The sequence below is a fragment of the Rousettus aegyptiacus genome, unplaced genomic scaffold (genome assembly GCF_014176215.1).
Source record: "Rousettus aegyptiacus isolate mRouAeg1 unplaced genomic scaffold, mRouAeg1.p scaffold_m13_p_16, whole genome shotgun sequence".
Lineage (NCBI taxonomy): Eukaryota > Metazoa > Chordata > Mammalia > Chiroptera > Pteropodidae > Rousettus > Rousettus aegyptiacus.
In genome coordinates this window covers 11,283,848-11,306,353 of record NW_023416291.1, presented here as the reverse complement: position 1 = coordinate 11,306,353, position 22,506 = coordinate 11,283,848, and the positions used below count along the sequence as shown (strand labels likewise).

Genomic DNA, 22,506 nt, shown 5'->3' with positions numbered 1-22,506 from the left:
CTGGGTTTCCAACATAAAAAGAAATTGCTAAATGTGATTCAACGTGTACTTCGCATAATGCGTTTCTGTGACACTTCATAGTAATGAGATAATTACCATGGGTACAGTATTAGAGTATACATATTCTGATAAGTTACAGCTGTAGAAATCAGTGATGGCCATTAATCATTCCATGTTCATTCTTCACGAATCTCAGACAAGAAGTTAAGCTGCAGAGTTCCAACAAACCTAAGGCGAATTTTATAGTCATCATTTCTGCCATTTAGATGAAGAGTTTATGAATACAATAGACTCTCTAATTTAAACTAATGTGGGTAAACAGCTGCTTGAATTGAGAAAAATCTGAATCGAATGCTAGTGGTAAATATATACTGCATGTGATATATTTAAAAGTAACAACTGCAATTCAAAGTAGGCTATCAAACTGTTAGTAAATAGACATCCTTGGGGAACTACTTTAATTAATATATGAGAAGAATTCATGATACTTGTATCAACTGTTTATTTAAATTTGAGTCTCTTAAGTCCTTGAGTTCTCGAGATCTATTTCTGTCTTAAGGAGGTTGAGCATTCTCCTTATAACATTTATTATACCTATTCTTTTACATAGTAAGCTCTTTTTTTTTGGTACATAGGATAAATAGCAGGTTGGCCCTTAGCCAAGTTACAGCTAAAGGCAAAATTAGCAGGAATCGAATTAATCAGGTTTTACTACACAATGCATAGAAACAGCAACAGATACAAACTTTTCCATTCTTTCAAATTTAAGAATGTTCCATATTTTAGGAAAGAACCATAACATAAGAGGAAATATAACATGTCAGTTGATTCGTCTTCTAACTCTGTCTAAATTAACCTAGAGTGATCATAAAACTCTAGGCTGTTAGATCTGTAAGGGATGTTAGCGATTCTTTTGTCCGGGCAAAAATGGAGGTAGAGAATAGTCGACTGATTTTCACAGAACTCCCAGGGTGGTCATGAGAGAAGCGAGCCCAGGACCCAGGGCCCCCGGCTCTCAGCCTGGGAGTCAGCCCACGCCCATCAGCCTCTTCTAGGTCAGACGTGCCGTAGGGGACACCCGGAAAAGGTGGACAGCGCCTATTGTGACCTGGTCCGGTATCTAATCACCCAAACTGACACATTCAGTCCCTTTGTGTAACTTAAGGCCATTTAAGCAAAATCCCTCGGGGCGGAGATGGAGAACCATCTCTGTTCTGTAAGTCAGTCAAGTTGGCCGGGTGGTGGTGGCCACAACGGAAATGTCACCGTCGTCAGTGTCTGACACATGTCGTGCAAAACGGCAGTGTTTTCCCATAGACGCTTGGGAGCAAAATGAAAACATGCAACAGGCTTTGAAAGGAGGGGTCTTGTGCCTCTGCCACACCCTCTGCACTCAGTTCCGCACCCGACAAAAAGTAGACTACCATAACGTGAAAAATTCTCTTAAATGAACTGTGTAATTTACACACTTGGGTTTCTGGGTTTTTTCGAAGATGCTCATGATTAGGATTTAAGTATAATTTTTCTTCCAAACTTAAGTAAAGACAAGAAACCTCTGCAGAAGAGTATTATGAATTCTTGCTTCTCTGACTTAAAACGAGGATCTTAGTAACTCAGGAATGACTTGCCAAGGTCAGCTGTCCATCTGAGTTAATAGTGCCTTCCAGGGTGGTCTCGAAAGTGAGTCATTGGTTTGAACCCAGAGTCCAAATGGAGACTCTGTGAGAACTGGAACAAGCCTCGGAAATCACGTAGTCCAGCCCTCTCATTTTATAATTGAGGAAACGGGGTCCAGAGAGGTTAAGTAACTGCTGCCCGTCACATAATTAAGTTTGTTTAGTTGCTGTGCTTTAAACGCCACATGCATATTTTTGCTTTTCAAGTTCCTGACATTTTCTATTGTGTACACTCAGAGTATTTTTAAATACTGATAAGCTCGTGAATGCAAACCTCATTTAGTTAAACCTGGCAGTGTGGGTAGTCTTCGGTGAAATCTGTTACATTGCTTTGCTTGATGCATCTACATTCAGCTCTTTTTGATCTGTGGTGTTTGATTGGACGAAAGGTAACAACATAGTCACTACAGTAAAAATTCTCCTTTTTTTTTTTACATTCCAAAAGTATCATTTGTTTTACAAAAAAAAAAAAAAAATTTTACTTTGAAACTGAGACCAACATTAAAAAAAAAAATCTGTCCTAAGGGAGTTTTAGAGAGCCATAAGCATGCAAAAGTAGGTAGTTACAGAAGACACTCTGCAAACTTAACTATGGCAATCTAACAGAAACTGCATAAATAATACCTGGATGGCTCGGTAAGGAAGATGAAACCCCCGAAATACGTACCTTTGACTCCACACTGGTACAGGTCATTTACAGCACACCACAATTTGAACAGAAGGTTGCCAAACTCTGAACCAGGTGCGGGCAAAGCGCTCTATTGCAGGGAGCATCAGAACCGCCTTGTGACCCTGGGCTCGCTGCTCATTTCTCTGTGGTCAGGTGGACGATCCATGTAAAGTAACAGGGACTAAGTCTTGGGGAACAAAGTCATCATTCAGAGCCGTCGTGACAGGCCCCTTCTGCCCACTCTGTGTTTTGCTCAGAGTCATCTCCAACTATATACTTCCTTACTGATTGTTAAGGGGCAAATGTGAATTGTATTCTGAACTCAGGATTAAAATATGAAGACAAACACTTTTTTTTAAAAAAAAAAAAAAAAAAAAAAGAGGGTTGTTGTTGTTGTTGTTAAGCTCTGGACCAAACAGCATTTGTTGGAGTACTTGCCTCAAGATCAAGTCTGTGTCGTATCGATTTATCAGTTAAGGACGGCTTTGCCCATTTGCTTAAACAGTCGTGTAGGAATGACATTGGATCACATTATGGGCTGAGTTGTGACCTCCCCCACAAAGTCTTTGTCAAAGCTCTAAGCCGCACTTACCTCACAACCTGACTGTATTTGGAGATAGGGCATTTTAAGAGGCGATTAAGTTAAAATGAGACCATTAGGGTAGGCCTGAATCCGATCTGACGGGTGTCATTATAAGAAGAGAACATTTGGACACACAGCAACACACCGGGGAGGCAAGCACACAGAGGAAAGGTCCACGTGAGGACATGGCAAGAAGGTGGCCGTCTGCAAGCCAAGGAGAGAGGCCTCAGGAGAAACCAGTAAACCAGACCTGCAGACACCTTGACCTTGGACTTCCAGCCTCCAGAACTGTGAGAGAGTAAATGTCTGTGGTGTTTTGTTATGGCAGCCTGAGCAGAATAATACGGATTACTTTGAATGTTTTACCTTGTGCAACCCATGTCTGTCACCGTGAAATCAGAAGTCAGCATTACAAGCGACGGTCTTTCCTTCGGCGTCTCCCAGAGCCTCTGGATAAAGCCCAAACTGCTTAGCAGAGCAGACAAGCCCTTCGTGATCTTCGTAGCTCTTGCTTCTCCAGCCTCGTTTCCCAGCCCTTCCCCCTTCCACTCCGGCTCAGGCCGGGAACGACTGCCTGAGGTTGCGCTTAGAAGCCGTGGTTTCTCCCACCTCCGGCAGCTCCGCCTCACTGTGAATCCCCGGAGTCTCGGCTCACATCCGCGGGCCTCCAGGAGGCTCGCCTCGTCTGGTCTGTGGTGTGCCCCTCCTTTGTGATTTCCCCAGAGCAGGCGCCTGTTCACGCTACCTCGTCCTTGCTCACCTGCTTCTTTCCCCTCCGCTCTGAAGGCTCCTGAGGTTGGAGGCTGCATCTTGTTCACCAGGGCGTCCCTAGTGCTTGATATAGGGCCTGGCAGACAGTAGGTGTCGTGAGTCGAATCACAGCATGAACGAATTTGTGCAGGATGTTCCTTTAAAATAGTCGCTGAGTGCCTCACCAGTGTGAGGCCCTCGGAGAACAGATACCTTTCCAGCAGACTGTTAGTTACGTCAGTTTGCTAGGACCACCATAACAAAGTAGTATGCAGACCGGGTGGCTTCCGCAACAGAGGCGTGCTTCCTCACGGTGCTGGGGACCAGAAAGCCAAGATCATGGTGTCGGCGGGGTTGCTTTTTTCTGGGACCTTCGTCCTTGGCTTGTAGACGGCTGGCTTCTCCCTGCGTCTTACAGGGTCTTCCTTCTGTGTCTTAATTTCCTCTTCTCACAAGGACACCAGTCAGAATGGATTAGGGCCCACCCATATGACCTCATTTTGTCTTAACCACCTCTTTAAAGACCCAGTCTCCAAATGCAGTCACGTTCTGAGGTCCTGGTGGTCGAGACTTCAACATATGAGTTTGGGGAGGACACGATTCAGCCCATGACATTAGTCGTGAGCACTGGCTTCATAGACTTTTACCACCTTGGCCCGTCTTTGGGGCGAATGTAGACTACTCCATTGCTGACGCCTCTGGAACGTTGTTTGCCATAAAGGTTCAGTGCTAACGCACATCTTTGTCAAGAAAGGGACGTTGTGGTATTGTTAGTTGTGTTCAGTAGTTGGAGTGGGCTATTATGCTGGGAACTTCACACTCGCTATAAATTCCCATTCTGAAATGGCCCGTACTTGGTTAACCCCCCAAAATTCGGTGGTCACACGCTCGGTTCTCCTCCACAGGATGGAAACATCCTCACAGCTCAGGACTGGGAGACCTCTGTGGATCATGGTCAAGTCTTGCCTTTTACCTTCAGATTAGACAGAGGGGATTTAGATTTCCACTCCTTCAAAGGCCGAGAAAGGGTCCACCCAGGCTCAGACGTGGTCACTCCCTGTACATAATTGAAATCGCTGCCCACAGAAGTCAGAGCGAGGTTGCGGGGAAGAGGCTGTGTAAGTGACTCTGACTGTTGCTATAACAACAGTACCTCGGTCTAATTTCTTTTGAAAAATGAAATTCAGCTGGTGGGATGGAGCCGGGCGCTTCTCCCCACAGCTGACCGCCTCCAGAGCACTGCCGTTTATGGACTGAGTGTGCGTGCGGAGCTGTGCACACTGCTGCCTGGCTGAAAATGTTCAGAGCCGATGAAATCGCACCCATGTTTGTCTGAATGTGCGAATACTCCCGTCCGCCTGTGGACGGCTTCGCCCAGCGGCGATTGTCCTGGAGGGGAAAATCCTCCAGTTCTGCCTTGCCTCCTATGCATGAACAAAGTTCCTCCAAAGACATGTAAATAAGGCCAATCCCCTTGCTGGTAGGCCCCGTAGCTTCCAGGTTTGATGCAGAACCTGCTACTGCTAAATGGAAGTCTGGGTGTCAGACGCCTTCTAGAAATATGGGATTCTGCGTCCTGTCGCTCACTCACTGTGTGTGTGTGCGTGCGTGTGCATGTGTGTGTGTATGAGAGAGAGAGAGAGATTCCTTTTCCAGGAGGCAGCTCTTAGCCTGGCTTCATGCAAACCGCAACTCACAAGGAGAAGCAATGTCTGACCCCTCTGAGGAGAACGAGGCTTTTTATAACTAGATCTTATTTCAATACTTTTGTTTTCCAAAGGGAGATAAACACGTGCCGGGATTTTATTCAACATTGGGGTTGGGTCTGGGCACTGTGGGCTGTGTGGGCTGTTGGGCTCCCCTAAGCTGGTGTAGGACTCCAGGGCCACTAAGACGCTCCTGGAAGGGGCTTCTCACGAAAATCAGAATTTCTCCTTGAGAATAAGGGACATTTTGAGTCAACAGTGAAATTAAAATATTCTTGATTCCTACCCAAGGGAGAGGAAAGTACTCAGCCTCCCCGAAGTGTTTCTTCTTCCCAACGCCATCCTCCCAGAAAATAAACAAATCACGATCTCACGCTTAGTTCTGACATGCCTGTTCTTTGGTGTGTGTTGTTGGTATAAGTCTCCAGCTGTGAATGCTGCAGACAAGATCTGATCTTTTCATTTGCCTTCTTCCTCCCGATGGCTTTCCCTTCTTCCTCACCAACCCCCTTTACCACCATTTCTTTACAGCTCTAAATAAAATCCCATTAGGAATTTCAGATTGTAATACAAGGTCACGCATACAGGCGTGTTTGAATAGATAATGTATGCATGACTTCCAGTAAGAGATGTCGGGAGCTATTCCTAAGGAAATTGTTTCTTGTCCTTAAAAATAAGTGGAATGTAGTGTGCATGCACGTGTGTGTGTGTGTGTGCGTGTGTGTGTGTGTGTGTGTGTGTGTGTGTTCATGTGTATGAACAGACAGAGCAGTTCAGGGTTCAGCTGGTAGAGGCTCACGGCAGCTGCAGGGCTCAGTGGAGCTCTTTCCTGGCGGAGGTCGCTGCCCCTGGGATGCTCACATCTGCTCCCTGCCGAAGCGCTTGGTGCTGCAGCCATCGTCACTCCTCCAGCACACGCTAGGTTTCCTCACAGAGAGGCACGCTTTTCTGTGAATCAGGCAGATGTGACTCAGAGACGTGAGCACGGCTTCCTCAGACCGTCACGACACAGGTGTCTGAAACACGCCCCCGGAATCTCTGAGCGAGGCTTGATCAGGGCAGGAGTCGTCAGGCACAGAGTAGCAGAGTGGGTGAGAACACGGAATTGAGAGTCGGGTGGGATGACACAGTGCTCTGCTGTGTGTCCTGGCACAAAGCACCACCCTCTCTGAGCCCATAACCCCTCTGGGTTACGGTGAGGAGAGATTGAGGTCAGATGCGTAAAGCCTTCAGCTTGACGCCTGGTACGTACTAAGCTCTCAGCCAGTTAGTTAGAATATTTAATGACACTAATACCTCAAAATATTTAATGAGCCATGAGTTAGTTTCTCTGATAAAAACTCAGAAGTTTAGAGCTTTCTACTGAAAACCGTGCAGGGAGGTTTGACAATCATATAAGCGTGGCCTTTGCAGAGATGACGGTATCCGTTTTAATGAGTAGTTGATAATTTTGTTGAAGCACCAATTTAAACTACACGTGTGGAGCTTGTGAAGGACTTTATAACAACTGCAGGTGTAGAGTACACAGGATTCATGTTACCTGTGGTGAAAATATAATTTATTTATTCAACCGAGAGAAAGCCAAGAACCTGGACCAACACTTATGTATTTGGAAACATGGAGAATTGAGGTGATCTTGGGACGTATCTTTTCTAAATATCACAGGCCTTGACTGCCACTCCTGGGTTCATTCTCCAGATGTTGTACACTCGGTTGATATTTATTAAACATTTAGCATACCTAAAGGATTAAAGCATACCTAAAAAGCAAGGCGCGCATGCACACACACGCACACGCATGCGAAAAGATTTAAAATGCTTTTAAAGACGACCTTATTCTGGCACCTCAGAGCTGGGGTTGGGTGAGCATCCATGTTCCCAGTGGAGTTAACAGCCACCCTTGGGAACACCTCAGGCTACTTGGGGATAAAGTGTTCAACCTGACTCATGGTAGAAAGGAAACGGGGAATGGTCACTTCTGAAAATCACTCCGAAGTCGCCCAACATGTTCTGGATGGCCCTGTCGCCTTGGGCTGGGGGCCCCTCCGGTGACCCAGCCTTACCCGCTGACCAGGTCCAGAGAAGCTGCAATCTGTGATGGGTGCAAGTAGAGGTCTCGAACCCACGGCTCTCAGGGAAATGGTGTGTGCGTGCGTGTTTGTTCGTGTGACTTTTTGTGTAGCAAAGTTGTTTGTTTTCTCTCTAAAATGCTGTTAGGAGAGTATAAGGCTGACAAGGGAGACTTCAGGAGCTAAGGGAAGATTTCTCTCTTTTTTGCCGCTCTACCCTTCACGTAGATCTCCTTAAAACAAACATACTTTGAACACATGCCTGATACACGTTCACTTTCTGGTGTGGTCTTTGATCTTGGGAATGAATCCAGCCCTGAACACTCCTGTTGTTCTCTGAATGAAAACGAAGACAAGTATTTAACATGGAGGGCGAAAGCAATCTAGGATATTCCTGTGCTCAGAGACACCCAGAATATAAAAGCTGAACATTGTCATGAAAAGTTTGCATAAGTCCAGCAAGCTTCTGCAGAATTCAAGATCCTCGGAGGTTTGAAATATCTCCATCTAGAGTACCGTTTCATATTCCTGTTTATGAGCTATCCAAGAGCGTCACCGATTAACCCAGGAACGTTTTATATTGTATGGGGTTGTGTGTATGTGTATTTTTTAAAAAATCCAAACCAACAAATTCAGAATGTTAGAACTGCAACAGAATTATTAGACTAGATCGGAATTTTTGAAAACTGGGCATCTTGGACCAGCTACCTCAGAGAATCCTGGACCAAATTTGGTAACTTTCTTAAGATACCTGTGCCTCCAACCTGTGTCCAAATCTGAGGCCCACCTAAAGCTGCTGCATCAGAAACTGGAAGTGGGACCAAGAAATCTGCATTTCTCACAGCTTCCCATGTCACTTTAATATGGGATAATCACTAGTTTAGAAAATTAAACCTCTAAATAAACCTCAAAAGATCCTTTCTGAGGGTGCTTAAACGTAGAAGACAGTTCTGAAAGTGTTTTGCACACTATTCATATTCTACTAATTAAAATATCTAACACACGAGTATTCTGGGTCACTCATCAAATACATTAAATAAGCAAGTCGAATTTATCCATGTGTTCGTACGCTTATTATCTGCTGCGAGAGCGAGAAGAGAAGAACCGTACAAAAATCGATTCAGTGAATCATCTTCTCGTTTGACCAGAACAGATCAAAATGACAAAAATGTTCTCTTTGAGCCTCTAAATTTGTTATAGCATCTGCAAGCTGAGATTCCAACCCGTCTTCAAATCTGGGGAAGGAGCTGTGTCTCTAATCGTCGGCGAAAGTTCACCCACATTTTTGATTGGATGGGGCGCTTTGGTGGGTCGAAAAACACTTGAAGCTATTGTGTGGAAATTCAAAATCCGACTCTGAAAATGTCTAGCCTTTTGAGTTCACCTAAGTGTCAAAACACGTGTGACCTTAGAAATGTCACATGTAGGTTCTGGGTTTCAGTTTTGGTCTTCCTTTCCATGATTCTCTTCATAGGCTCTCCTTGTTTTCAACATAGAGGCCCTGGATCCTTATTCAAAATTAATAAGGAGGGGACAGTCCACAAGCCACTTCTAACATTTCTAAGTAACCAAAATAAAATATACATTTACTCAGTTGTCATTAAAACACTATACAGGTCAATATTTTCAAGGACCAGCTTTGGGGATCAATCATATTAACTCGGTGTGGTTCTTTGAGAGCTCTTTCTAGCAGTCATCCATCCGTATAATCCCGTGAAGGCGAAGGAAAGCAGTTATAGCGGGATGCGTATTAGGGTGCCCTGGGAGCACATGGAGGGTCTCCGAGATCAGGAGTTGTGGGGAGGGGCTGTCAAGAGAGGCAGTGTAGAAGGTAAGGTCTAAGCTGACTCGCGAAAGACAAATAGAATGGGTCAGATGAAAAAGTAGGATAAGAGTATAACATATGCGAAGGCTCAGAGAGAGAGAGACGGAGGATAAACACCTTATGGCCTGAGAACTGCTGAAGGTTTAGTCGATTGGTGTTGGAGGGCGAGCGAGGGTAAGAAGGTTAGAGGTGATGGCTAAGACTCAGAGAGGGAAGCAGGGAGGAAGATCAAGCTGTTGGGGGGTGGTGTGGGGGGGCCGCGTGCTGGCCTTAGATGATGCTGAAGGCACTGGACAGCTCTAGAAGAGCTGCACATGGGGAATGGGCGTGACCAGGCCCACGGTTATAAAGAGAAAGGGTTGTTGGGGAGGCAAGCTGGCGGGCCAGGGAGACCAGTCAGCAAGCAGCTGCTGCAGAAGCCACGAGCGAAGTGTCGATGATCTGAACCGAAGTAGTGTTTTGGGGGTTGGAGATAAGACTTAAAATTCATTACTGAGGAGAACAGATCGCTCTTGAGGTTTAACTGGGCGTGGGTGATGGGGACCCAGTGGAATCAGGGGCGATCGCTGACGGCGGGCTGAGGGAGCATCGCCCCCACGCGCGCTGGAGCGGGGCACGGCCGTGCTCCGCCGTCCGGGATGCGGGCGCGGCGTGGGCTGCGAGTCGGACTGCGGTTGTGATCGACCTGCCTCTTAGAACCATTAGGAGCAGGGGACAGGGGTCTGGCGGTGTGCCCCGCCGCCTTCGCCCGAAGTCGTCATCCGGAGCAGCCTCATCTCCGTTCCCACACCTCGTGATGCTGCCCCATTGCGTGCCAAATCAGGGACAAGGCGATTAGGGGCGGGGTTTGGTTTGGTTTGGTTTGGTTTTCTGGAGGAGGGGGTTTGGGGGTCATTTGTTTTTTAACTGACTAGCACAGCTGAAAGTCTAAAGGAAGAAAGAATCTCTTCTTCATGGACATACTAGTCCAGGAGACCCCCTAAGAATCTGCCGGGAATGGGGTCCTTCTATGTCAGCAGAGGCCTGGTAATCTTAGCCCTGTTCCTCCGTGGTAGGGGTGTCGCACACCCCACCCCATTCCTCCTCCGAAGCAGGTCAGTGCCCGACCTGCCCCAAAGGTTTGCTGTGAGGAGGAAACCTGGCCCTGCGTGAGAGCACTTTACAACCCCAAACACAGCTGTTCTTACTGCTGCTGGTCTGAGTGTCATGTCGGCCTGCCACACTGTTCTTTCTCTCTCAGTCTCTCTCTCTCTCTCTCTCTCACACACACACACACACACACGCACGCACGCACACACAGTCTCACAGAAGCACAAGCCGTGGAGCCTCACCGTAGACGAGGCACAGGTGTCGCAGCCGGCGTGGATGAGGAATCGTTTCCCTCGGAGTAACTGGCACGTGGCGGCAGCCCGTGGGGTCACGGGCATCACGCGGACAGCACGCCTCAGCTCCTGGCCCCGCGGCTTCCCTTCATGGGAGGAAACATTCGTAGTAACGGTAACGCGGGAGCAAGGGAGCTGATGCTCGGTGAGGAGCGTCCGTGAGTCCTCCATGAGGGCACGAATCATGCTGGGCGGCTTCCAGCTCTGCAAGGCAGAAGGGCCAGGGACTTCTTAAGCTAAGGCTGTTTTGGAGGAGACTGAGACCCGCGTCCTTGGGGGTGGGGGAGGCGCTCGCGAGGACATTCCCCCATGCAGTCGGCCATTCTTGTGCTCGCTGAATAGAGCGCTTGTGAGTCACTCAGCCTTCTCTGAGCACACGGGTTGGATCTCTTCCTGCCCACTCTCCTTCTACCTCCCAAGAGGACCCTCAGGAGAGAATGAGGCTCTCAGGCCACCTTTCCGTGCAGCAGGGGATCATGAGACAGATAGTGGGAGGCTGACATCGCTCTGCTATTTCGGACACAACTGAACAAAAACATAAAAATCATAACACAGCTTCGATGTCTTCAGCGATGTCTCTCTTATATTCCCTAATGCTGATGTGTAAAAATCTATGTCAAGATTTGGGTTAAAAGGGCCAGCAATAGAGAACTTCGGGTCCGCAAGGAAAAGGAGACACTCGGCAGCCGCATTCAGGCCGCATGCTGGAAATGCATTTGATTCGAACCTCGGCGATCTAGTGCTCCTTTATAATCTAGGACGCGAATGCATTAGCACTTGGACTCGGGCTTGAATTGCAAATTTGATTTCTGTTGTTCACGTTGAAAAAGGTTCACCAGATGCCTGGAAAACATTAGGGTTTTGCAGGCTAGCAAGCAGAAATATCATCATTCTACCTACTTGCTTTGGAGATCCAGAGAGTAATCCATCTCAGTCGTAACGATTGGTATCACCAAATTTTAAAAACGGTGATAGGTAAGGCTTAGTGGGTGCTTACTGGATGCCAGGCATGAAGTTACGTGCTTTCTGTATTATTTCACTGAAGTTCATCCTCGCAGGAACTCTACGAGCTAGATATTATTGACCCATTTTGCAGATAAGGCAACCAAGACTTAAGAGCGGTTAAATAAGTTTTCCAGGACTCACTCATTCAACGTGTATTTTTCGAGTGGCTGCTGTGAGCTACTGGGGACCCAGAGTGAGCAAATCAGCCTTCATATAACTCACCGTCTAGTGGAGGGTATCACGGCAACATGCATTAGGTTCCAAGCAACATTTATATGTTTTAACTCTTAGGTGAGTGGCCTTGGGTTTGAACCCAGGCGCCCTGACTGCACGACCAATGCCCCTTTTCTTATATGACTACCCTCGACTGCTCGCCCCAGCTAGGCCCACACCGCTGCCAAGAGGTGGAACTTGGGGTTGCCAGCCCGGCCTGTCTGTCCATCATCTTGGGCAAACGGAGCATTAGTCTTTATTTCTCTGTCCTGCCCATTCCTTTCATGGCCCTAGACTGTTCGTGGCCCTGGACTTGCTAAAATAAAGTCATTCATTTTTAAGACAAGTGCTTATTTTTTTTAAAAGTTTACATAGCTTCAGGAGGTGCTGACGGCCTCAAGCCGTGTCTCCTTTAGGCTCCGAAGCTGCGATATTTGAACTCAGCGCTATGTGTCGGAGCTACATTCGAGGATCTGCCGTACCTGTGATCAGAACCCCGTTTTCCTGGTTCGTTTAATAAATAACGTGACCTTCTGGCAGTGTCTGCCTGCTACGACGGACCGAGCCGGTGTCTTTTTGAAGCTGAAGTTCAGTGTGTGCCAGTTAGGACCCTGTCATCGGCAATTCAGGGGCTTCTCTACCAAGCGACCGCAGACGGCATTTGGTGTTGTGATTAAAAACATAAGGTGTAGGAGCAAAGGCTAGACTGGAGTTTTACTTAAGGACCTTTTCTGTTTACCTCGAAAATGGACTTCTCTCCTTGCGAGAGGGACTAGCAACGAAGTGGCACTTCTTGGATTCTCCAGATCGGGGTCATTTCACTCGGGGCTCCTCGAGCGCCTCGTTAGCTCCACAGGCCACGGCGCGGGGTCCGCGGCAACGCCACTCCGCTCCTCGCTTGCTTTCATAATGCACAGCACCCTGCCCGGCGGGGGGAGAGCGCCGGGGGGGGGGGGGAACGCCCCTCCCGCCGCGCCCACCCCCCACGTCGCTCTCCCTCCTGCCTTCGACTCTGCGAAGTCACTGAATCCCCTTCCCACCCAAGCTAGCCTTCTTCCTTTTGTCTTTCAGCGAGCATTTTGCCGGTACGCATTCTCCGCCAAGCTCTCTCACCGGCGTCTCGCGCACGGACCCTTCCTGGCAGAAAGGAAGGGGACGGGCAGGCGAATTAGGTTTATAGTTTAGAAATTCGTATCATTAGCAAGACTTTCTTTAACCAGACTTCTTAGACGAGTCCCGTTGAGTGGACACCACGCTCTCCAGGGTACCAGGTTCCGTGACCAGGAATCAGTAGCGTTCGACTCTGAGCCAGGCGTCCTTATGGTCAGCGGGGCTGCCCCCGCTGATTCAGACTCACCTCTTTTAGCCCCTATGTTATTGCTGTTTGTTTATTTATTGGTGACATTGGTTAAAGAAATCCAGTGAGTTTCAGGTGTACGATTCAACAGTAAGGCACATATATGTTGCATTGTGTGTTCGCCTCCCCTAGTTAGACGTCTTTTTGTCCCCACATACTTGACCCTTTTACCCCATCTGCCTCCCTCCTCCCCCACCCCTACCCTTTGGTAACCGCTTGTCTATTGTCCATGTCCATGAGTCTCAGTTTGTCTTGTTCGTTTGTTGCTTTTAGGTTTACATCCCACATATAGGTGACATCGTGTAATTTTCAACTTTTTCTGTCTGGCTGGTTTCACTCAGCATGATCATCTCAATGTCCGTCCATGTTGTCACAAAAGACGTACTTTTAGAACAGACGTGCTTTTAAAACACCTGCTGTGTCACAAGGCGGTGGGAGGTCAAGTAAAATAAGAACTGAAAGGGAGTTTTGGGTTACATTAATCACCAGTCTTCCTTTCTACGCTATTTAGTACATGTATTAAATTCTGTATTCGCAGAGGATTTAAGTGTTCTTTAAAATATTGTTGACTTAACTCCTTGATGTTCTCAATTAAGATATGATAAGAATCTACGATAAGAATTAACATCTTTCTTGCATATGACACATTTTGGTCCAAGTTTCACATTTAGCATTGATTTGGAAAATAATAATAGATGATTCTTCCGTATAAGAGAAGTTCTGCCTTTAATGGCCTCTCTTCCCCGATTTTTGGCTTGTTTTCTTTCTCTTGGCTTTGTGCGCTCTGCTTTTGGATAAAACCTTTTCCCATAGGATTCGAACTGAAGCCTGGCCAACTTTGAAATTAGAAGTATGGCCCCTTTACCGTGCGTCGTAAACCATTTAGACGTTAGATGCTAGCGACGCCTACCACTATGCTTAAGGAGTATCGGCTCGAGATTGAGTCATCCTCTTTCTTGTTTCTTTTCCAGCTCCAAGAGACTGTGAAAAGGAAGTTGGAAGGAGCCCGATCACCTCTTAATGGAGACCAGCAGAATGGTGCTTGCGATGGGAGTTTTTCTCCAACTAGCAAGCGAATGCGAAAGGACATCGCCACCGGGATGGAGGCCATCGGCAACATGCCACTGCCTTCGGCTTCTCCTCTTCACCAGCTTGACCTGAAGCCTTCCTTGCCCTTGCAGAATAGCGGCACTCACACTCCCGGACTTCTGGAAGATCTGAGTAAGAACGGTAGGCTCCCCGAGATTAAACTTCCTGTCAACGGGTGCAGTGACCTGGAGGACAGCTTCACCATCCTACAGAGCAAGGACCTCAAACAGGAACCGCTGGATGACCCTACGTGCATAGACACATCAGAAACATCTCTTTCGAATCAGAACAAGCTATTCTCGGACATTAACCTAAATGACCAGGAGTGGCAAGAATTAATAGACGAACTGGCCAACACGGTCCCTGAAGACGACATACAGGACCTGTTCAACGAAGACTTCGAAGAGAAGAAGGAGTCAGAATTCTCGCAGCCGGCGACCGAGACCCCGCTCTCCCAGGAGAGCGTGAGCGTGAAGAGCGACCCCGCTCACTCGCCTTTTGCGCACGTCTCCATGGGGTCTCCCCAGGCGAGGCCTTCTTCCTCCGGTCCTCCCTTTCCTACCATCTCCACGGCCCCTAGTTTACCCTCCGTGGCCGGCACTCCCGCCGCTCCAAACGCCGCCGGCTCGCCAGCAAACTGTGCTGTCCAGTCCCCGCAGACTCCCAACCAAGCCCACACTCCCAGCCAGGCTCCACCCCGGCCCGGAAATGGTTATCTCCTCAACCCGGCAGCGGTGACAGTGGCCGGTTCGGGGTCGGGCCCCGTGGCTGTGCCCAGCTCCGACATGTCCCCAGCGGAGCAGCTGAAGCAGATGGCCGCACAGCAGCAGCAAAGGGCCAAACTCATGCAGCAGAAGCAGCAGCACTCGAATCAGACTTCCAGCTGGTCTCCGCTAGGGCCCCCGTCCAGTCCATATGGCGCAGCTTTCAGCGCAGAAAAACCAAATAGCCCCATGATGTACCCCCAAGCCTTTAACAACCAAAACCCTATAGTGCCTCCCATGGCAAACAACCTGCAGAAGACGACAATGAATAACTACCTCCCTCAGAATCACATGAACATGATCAATCAGCAGCCAAATAACCTGGGTACCAACTCCTTGAACAAACAGCACAATATTCTCACGTACGGCAACACTAAGCCTCTGACCCATTTCAATGCAGACCTGAGTCAGAGGATGACGCCACCCATGGCCAACCCCAGCAAAAACCCCTTGATGCCCTACATCCAGCAGCCGCCGCCGCAGCCGCCGCAGCAGCCGCCACAGCTGCAGGCGCCCCGGGCGCACCTGAGCGAGGACCAGAAGCGCATGCTGCTCATGAAGCAGAAAGGGGCGCTGCACCAGCCCCTGGCGTACGCTGCGCTCCCGTCCCACGGGCAGGTAAGCGTGAGGCCGAGCCCGGCTTTGCGTCGTCCTGCTGGTGCGCGTGAGGCCGGCGGCGTGTGATGCTCGCGGGGTGCGATGCTCGCGGGGTGCGCCGACTGCGGAAATCCTTCCCGCGCAGCCTCATGAGTTGCCAGGGCGTGGCTTTTATCTCTCTTTTTGGTTTCCTCCTTTCTTCTAAGAGGTGGAAAGGGGTAACACGGTGAACTTTCCTGCATTCGATGCCCCAGGAATCAAACTTCTTTTATTTCCGACAAGCAGATAAGAAGCGATAAATTACAGAAAGTTCTCACGGGAGGGAGGGACAGTGCTGTAGAGGTCACAGGGCCAAACCTGGAGCTCCTGAATTCAGGCCTAGACTGGGGTGGTGGGAAGGCCAGACGCTTTGGGATCCCTATAGGTTTTTTAAGGCTCCGAACAACCTCCACCTGTCTAACTAAATTATGAATCACGGAAATTTGGATTCTCGATGTTCAAATGTGGGAGAGTGCCCTGTATTTTCGAAGCGAACTGGAGGATAGATTTTTGTGGGACCACTCAGCGTTCAAAGGTTTGCTGCTGAGCTAACAGGATGAGAAGCTGTTTCGACCTCGTGGCTTGGGCGCGCAGTAAAGCCTCTCCCATGTATTCAGGTCTAATTCAGGGAAATTTGATGGCGAATATATCTTAGTGCGGTCTCAGAGTAAAGTCTCCTCTTCCCCACGTCACGGCATCCTGGTCCAGGGGTGTAGGGCTCTCGGTGACCCGTGGTAAAAGTGAGTGGCAACGGATGGGAGAGCGAATACTCGCAGACAAGCATTTACTCTCCTCGTCCTGCCCAGGGTGGCGAGCGGCCAAAGCGCCTTTAATTTAACTCTTCCTCTACCTCGAATGAAAGGGGGAGGAGGGAAATGCATTGGTTCTCCTGACCTTCTTCACACATGGGTGAGTTCGCGAGCCATCTCTTTACTGCCAATTTCTATTTTGTTCCCTAGTCCTGTGGGAGATGCTGACATTTGCATTGTGGTTGGAGAGTTTGTAGAAAAGTCTTTGCTTTAGGGGCCCGCATGTGCAAATGGGTTCTAACTAGTGCTTGGATATGTGTCTAATATGCGTCTACAATTGGATGCACTGGGAAGTAAGGCAGGCGGATCTTGCATCACTAGGGAGGCTCTTTGCATCTTGTATCTCCTGTCATGTGGCCCCCTACGTCTACCCAACCCCCCTGAAGTTGATGGAGGCTGCAGAGCTGGAGGTGGTGCTGGCCTGCAGAGACAGGCCTGAGCTCTGTGGCTTGATGCTTGTCCTTCGCAGCCTTCCAACCCCAAAACCTCACAGTGGTTTCTTGTCTGCACATGCCGACTAGCTCTAAAAAAAATTCTGTCTGGAGAGATAAAAATATAGCTTGGTTTACATCAACTGCAATCAGTAGCTGGTAGAAAAACATCATTGAAATGTGAACTTTTATGTTTTATCTTGGTTTCATTAAGAAGTATGTACCATTGGAAAAATGGAACATTTTTTACACCTCGATATTAAGCTCCGAAGCAGGCAAAAATATCGGCAATGTACGGGGGTGTTCGTTGTCGCCCAGATGTGTTCGAGCTTTATGAGATGGCAAGCCGTCCGAATGGTCCGTTGTGTTAATCTTAATACAAATTGTACTTCTACGTTCGCCGTTTTCACGCCAGCTGCAGTAACGAATTCCCTGTGAGCCAGACCAAAGATGATTAATTCCAACTCACAGGCTCTGCGGACATGTGGGTACGACGTGAATCCATCCTCACTCCCCACCCTCGCTAAATGTCTTTCGGAATTTGCTAACTTGGGATGCAGTTCTTGTCTCTGCCGAAACATGAATCTTGAAGGTACTTATTTCAGGTCCTTATGCGTGCCTATGAGTAGCTGAAGCCCCGGGCTGCAGAGGTCATGTTTTGAAAGGACTCAGTCAGGTGAAGAAATGAAAAGTGATGGTTTTCTGGATTAAACTTGTGGGCGTCTGGTCTGCCCTTCCCATCTCACAAGGTACTTTCAGGTGGACAGACTCTTCCTTTTCGATGCTTCCTGAGAATAATGACCTCCTCACCATAAAGAACCATTGAGCACAAACATGCTTTTTAATGAAATATTAACTTGCCACTGTTTAAAACAAGCTTCAAAACACACATATAAACATGCGAATATCTTTCTGCAAACATACCATTTATTTCATACTTTTACCTGATTGTGGAGCAGTATTTACATAGCTCTCAGAATAGTTAATTACACTATATGTGAGTACCTTGCACAAATACGTGCACAAATTACAGGCGAGACAGAAAACATAATTATGCATAGGTGTAGTTCAAATTTGTTTTCTGCTGTTGCTAGTGAAAATTCACTTTATTCTTTGTTGGTCACGAGGGCCATGATCAACAACATTTAGTTTTAATGAATGACTTGACTAGCATCAATAACACTAGAACATTTATTTCAAGATAATTATTGTATGCAGATATTTACTTATTTGGGATATTTGCATAAAATGCCATTTCTCTCAGAAATGAATAGAAATTCACTTAGTTCCTGGATATTTAAAAAAAAGGGACCAAAAATAGAAAGAAACAAAAAATACCCCTTTTTTAAAAATTTTGAATATGTTTTATCTAGAAATTTTACTTCTCAGAATTTGTGTAGTATTCCTTATAATTAAAGAATTAAACAAAGATTTATATACAAAGATTATGCTCATAGTGTTACTTATGATAATGAAAAATTGGAACCTAAACAAGTATTTTGGAAAAATAATGTACATGAAAATCATGCACATTAAAAATCAATTTAGTGATTTATCGCATGGAAATGCACATAGGATGAGTGAAATAAGCAGACCATACAACAGCTTGCGTGTTATAATCTAGATAGTGTTTTTTTAATACATGTAGAAAAAAAATTATAACTAAAATATTTGGAATGGTATATCTGGGTGATAAAATCATGAATGATTACTGTTTTCTAAATTTTCTATCACACCTGTATGTTAATTCTACCATCAGGAAAAATACTTTTTAAGGAAAGGAAATCCCCTATTTTAAGAAAGTATATACTTTGGTAATTCCGTAAAAGAAAATTCTTATTTATCCCGTTTGCTGGAACATGAATCTTAAAGGTACGTAGGTCGGATTCAGGTGATAGCATTGTTTCCTTTCCATTTATATATAGCATTGGTTGTGAATCCCTGCTTTAGAAGACAGTTCCAAAACCCTTCTCCCCACACTCAGTCTCTTACCCTTTTTCTCTCCACCTCCTCTTTTCACTCCTTCTCATCTTCTCTTAATTCCAATAAAACTTGAGCTCAAATAGTAACAACGAAAGCATCAGTAAAACTTCTATCATAAGCTTTCGATCGTCTCTGGGTTATGTTCCTACATTACTTCTTTGATCACTTCTTTCTCTTTTTCTCTTTTTTACTCTCTGGGACTTCTGTTTATCACATATTGGACCTTCTAGATTGTGTTCTGATTTTTAAAATACGTGTTTCTGTGATGAAATAACTAAACTTACTTTGGTCATGTCAATCTAGTATATCTTTTCCTAATTTCGTTGTTTCTCAAGGACAAGATATTCTCTCTCTCTCTCTCTCTCTCTCTCTCTGTCCACACACACACACACACGCATGCACGCACGCACACACACTTTTTTTGCAGAGTACCTAACATGGCGTCTTAAACATAAGGATGTTTAATAAATCATTAAACATGGCAATTATCAAAGTTCAGGCCAAAAATGTGTCTACAGCGGATTCTCAGCTCCAATGGAGGGAGTATTAGCACTAGTAACACAGAGCTGCTTTTGAGATCAAACGGAAGAACTGGAAAGACAAGTCTAAAAAAAAATCCTTCAGTAGGAGGTGGTTATCTTGAACTAGCGGAGCAGCAATGAGATTGTGGGGAAGGCACACTTCAGTCTCTGACAAACAGAAAAAGCACAACGAAGCAACTATGAAAGGCGTGAACCAAAGCCAACGTCCGCTGAGTGCTCAAGGGGGGTTATGGGGATACCTGGAGCCCAAGAATAACTTACATGGGCTGGGGGAACGCGAATAGCTTCCCAAAGATGATGTGAATTTTTAGTGGTTGCCTTCATAGGATGACTCTGCTACTTTATACTTTAATACTTTACATGCTTGTTCGTTGTATGTGGCCGTGTGTATCAGAATGAGTACAAATGTGCGTGTGTTTTAAAGAATGTTTTCTCCTTCTGATTTTATTTTGCCGACATGCATTGGGTACCATGTAAGGTGTATTATCATAAGCTTTTTAGCTGTAAAAATCTACTCAGAAAGAACAGAGCTCCGGTATTAACAGTCATCATGGACATCTCATCAAAGGTACATTTTTCTTAACTTCGAAAATTTGGTGTGCCTTTGCGTAGGTTTCTTAAAATGTACAGTTTATTTTATCCAAATAATACATGACGTAGCTCAGAAAGTCAAACAGTTCTGTGAGGCTTATGATGAGAAAACACAGCTTCACCCCTTCATTCTTCATTTCTGCTCCCCTGAGGTGATCACTCCAGTTCATGAAGTTTCCTCTTATTTATTTCCATAAACGATTTCTCAATGTTTCAATTATCTGATTCTGTAGAAGATGAGGATTTAGCTCACTTATGCTCCTTTTTCACAAACTCAACCCCCTCCTCACACATAATCTCTTTTTTCTCTTCCCCATACTCCGTATAGCTAGATATATCACAAATTATGGTTTTTAAAGTATTTCATGTTTACCTGACTGGTGTTTGCACAGCACATCACAGGTTAGCTGTGTAGTATACTGTGGTTCGACTTCCTTTCTTGCATAACTTTTTGTTTTCCATGGAATCGATAATGCCTCTTTTTAAAAATCTGGAAACACGAATCTTTAAGATCTGTTCTTATATTATTTCTTTGATAATTTTTTCCTTTTTCTCTTTTTTAACTTTCTGGAACTTTTATTCATCATGTACTGGACCTCTTGAATTGTTCTCTAATTTTCATATCTTTACAGCTTTCCATATCTTAGTCCTTTTCTTCTGTGTTTCATGAGAGTTCCTTAACTTTATCCTCCAACTCTAAATGTGATAAAATATTTATCACACTTTAAATTTCCATAACTTCTCTCTTATTCTCTGAGGCACCCCTTTCAATCTAAGGATATTAATTATCATTTTTAAATTAAGTTTTTTTGTGACCCTGTGTTATCAGTTTCTCCCAAACACCTTTTCCCATATGATCATTTTATTTTTTTTCTTTCATGTGAGAAACTTTTCTCAAGTGTCTGTTTATTTTAAGAGCGAGGCACAATAAAGTTAATTAGTTGTTCTGTATGCTTTCACAGGCCTTGTCAAACGTGGGGCTTTGCAATATGGGGATTGGGCTAGACCGCAGCCGTTTCACTGGATCGATGTCTGTAGATTTCTTTTTGCCCCCTGAAGACCAATCAGAAAAGACGCCTTCAGTCTCATTACTGAGATTTGTAAATCTGGAGCCTGGCTTTCTGGCGCTGAGCAAAGGAATGGAGTCGAAGGTGGCGGTGAGGTGAAGGGTGTGTCGCTAAATACTGTGTAGACTCTAATTGAACCTCCCTGTTGTCCTCTGGCTCCTCGGCCCACCCTCGGCTGGGGCTGGGATCCTGGATTTCTGAGCCTTGTGGCTTAGTCTCTCCAGAGAATAACACACCTTCTTCCTTCTGGTCTGGGGGAGGGCGCCCGATCCACCTCTTAATTAAACAGGACTTTAGCCAGTTTTCCTTTCCTGTGCACCCTCGCCCTGGCTTCCAGAGGTGCTCCTGGTTCCTGAGACTTCATCACATTCTTTTGCTTGAACCATCTTTTGGCTCTCCCTCCTGCAGGATTAGATTTAGCTTTCTCTAAGCCGCTAAGTCGTTTACCATTCAGCCATCTGATTTTCATCTTCCAGAATTTGGTTGACATCCTTTCGATTGCTATTTCCATCTCCCATCCTCTTTGTTCTCGAATATTTATGTCATTTTTATTCCTTTATTGTCATTGTACTGGGGCATTGCAGAAAGCCAAGATGAAGGTAGGCGTGCAATCTACCAGAGGCTTTTCCGTATCGATCTAAATATCAAATACTATCCAATATCGAAATTTACATTTTACAGCACATTTCACATTACACTCCTAATATTTTGGGCGTTAATAGACCTGGTTTCATAAAACCTGAAGTGCTCGCTTAACATGAAATTTACATACGTCAAACACATTCACTCACAAGGCCCGCACTGTCCGCATGATCAGCAGCACGCCGTTTCAGCATGAGGCCTCGTGACTGTAATCACTGAGTAGTTTTTAGAATCTTGAAAATATTAACTGACTTCAAGGACTATAAAAACAGTTTAGGTTCCATGACCCCGACTAAGCCAAGAGTATCTGGCAACTCAGAGGCAAGGTAAAGTATTGACAGAGCACTCGTCACTGCCTGAACCCCTGAACCCAGGGCCCCCCAGCTGGGCAGACAGCAGTGGGCAGACCTGCTACAGAAATGCAGACGCTAAATGAAATGTTCCTGCTGAGGGGTATAATAATCGTTTCCACACACAAACTGACATATTTTGAAAATCCTGATTGACGTTCTTCAGAGTCCCAGAAATATGGGACTGGGAATGAAAAGCAAAAAAAAAAAAAAAAAAAAGGAAAAGTTTTGCGGAAGAGATTCATCTTATAATAAATCGTAGTGTAGAAGGAAAGAGGTTTTAATTAGCCCCTGGCAGAATACTCTTTAAAGGTTTCGTAAGACAGGAATATCCTTATTTACCGAGAGAGCTTACCACCCATCAAAC

The 22,506-nt window shown here is 46.0% G+C and overlaps 1 protein-coding gene across 1 annotated transcript in view; it reads left to right on the top strand.

Annotated features, from left to right (window-relative positions):
* The window catches only part of MAML3 (mastermind like transcriptional coactivator 3), a 352,983-nt gene that overhangs the window by 199,798 nt on the left and 130,679 nt on the right, over positions 1-22,506 (top strand). The window contains exon 2 of the mRNA XM_016154034.2: positions 14,207-15,706. Coding sequence (XP_016009520.2) covers positions 14,207-15,706 — 1,500 coding nt within the window. The remainder of the gene's footprint in view (positions 1-14,206; positions 15,707-22,506) is intronic.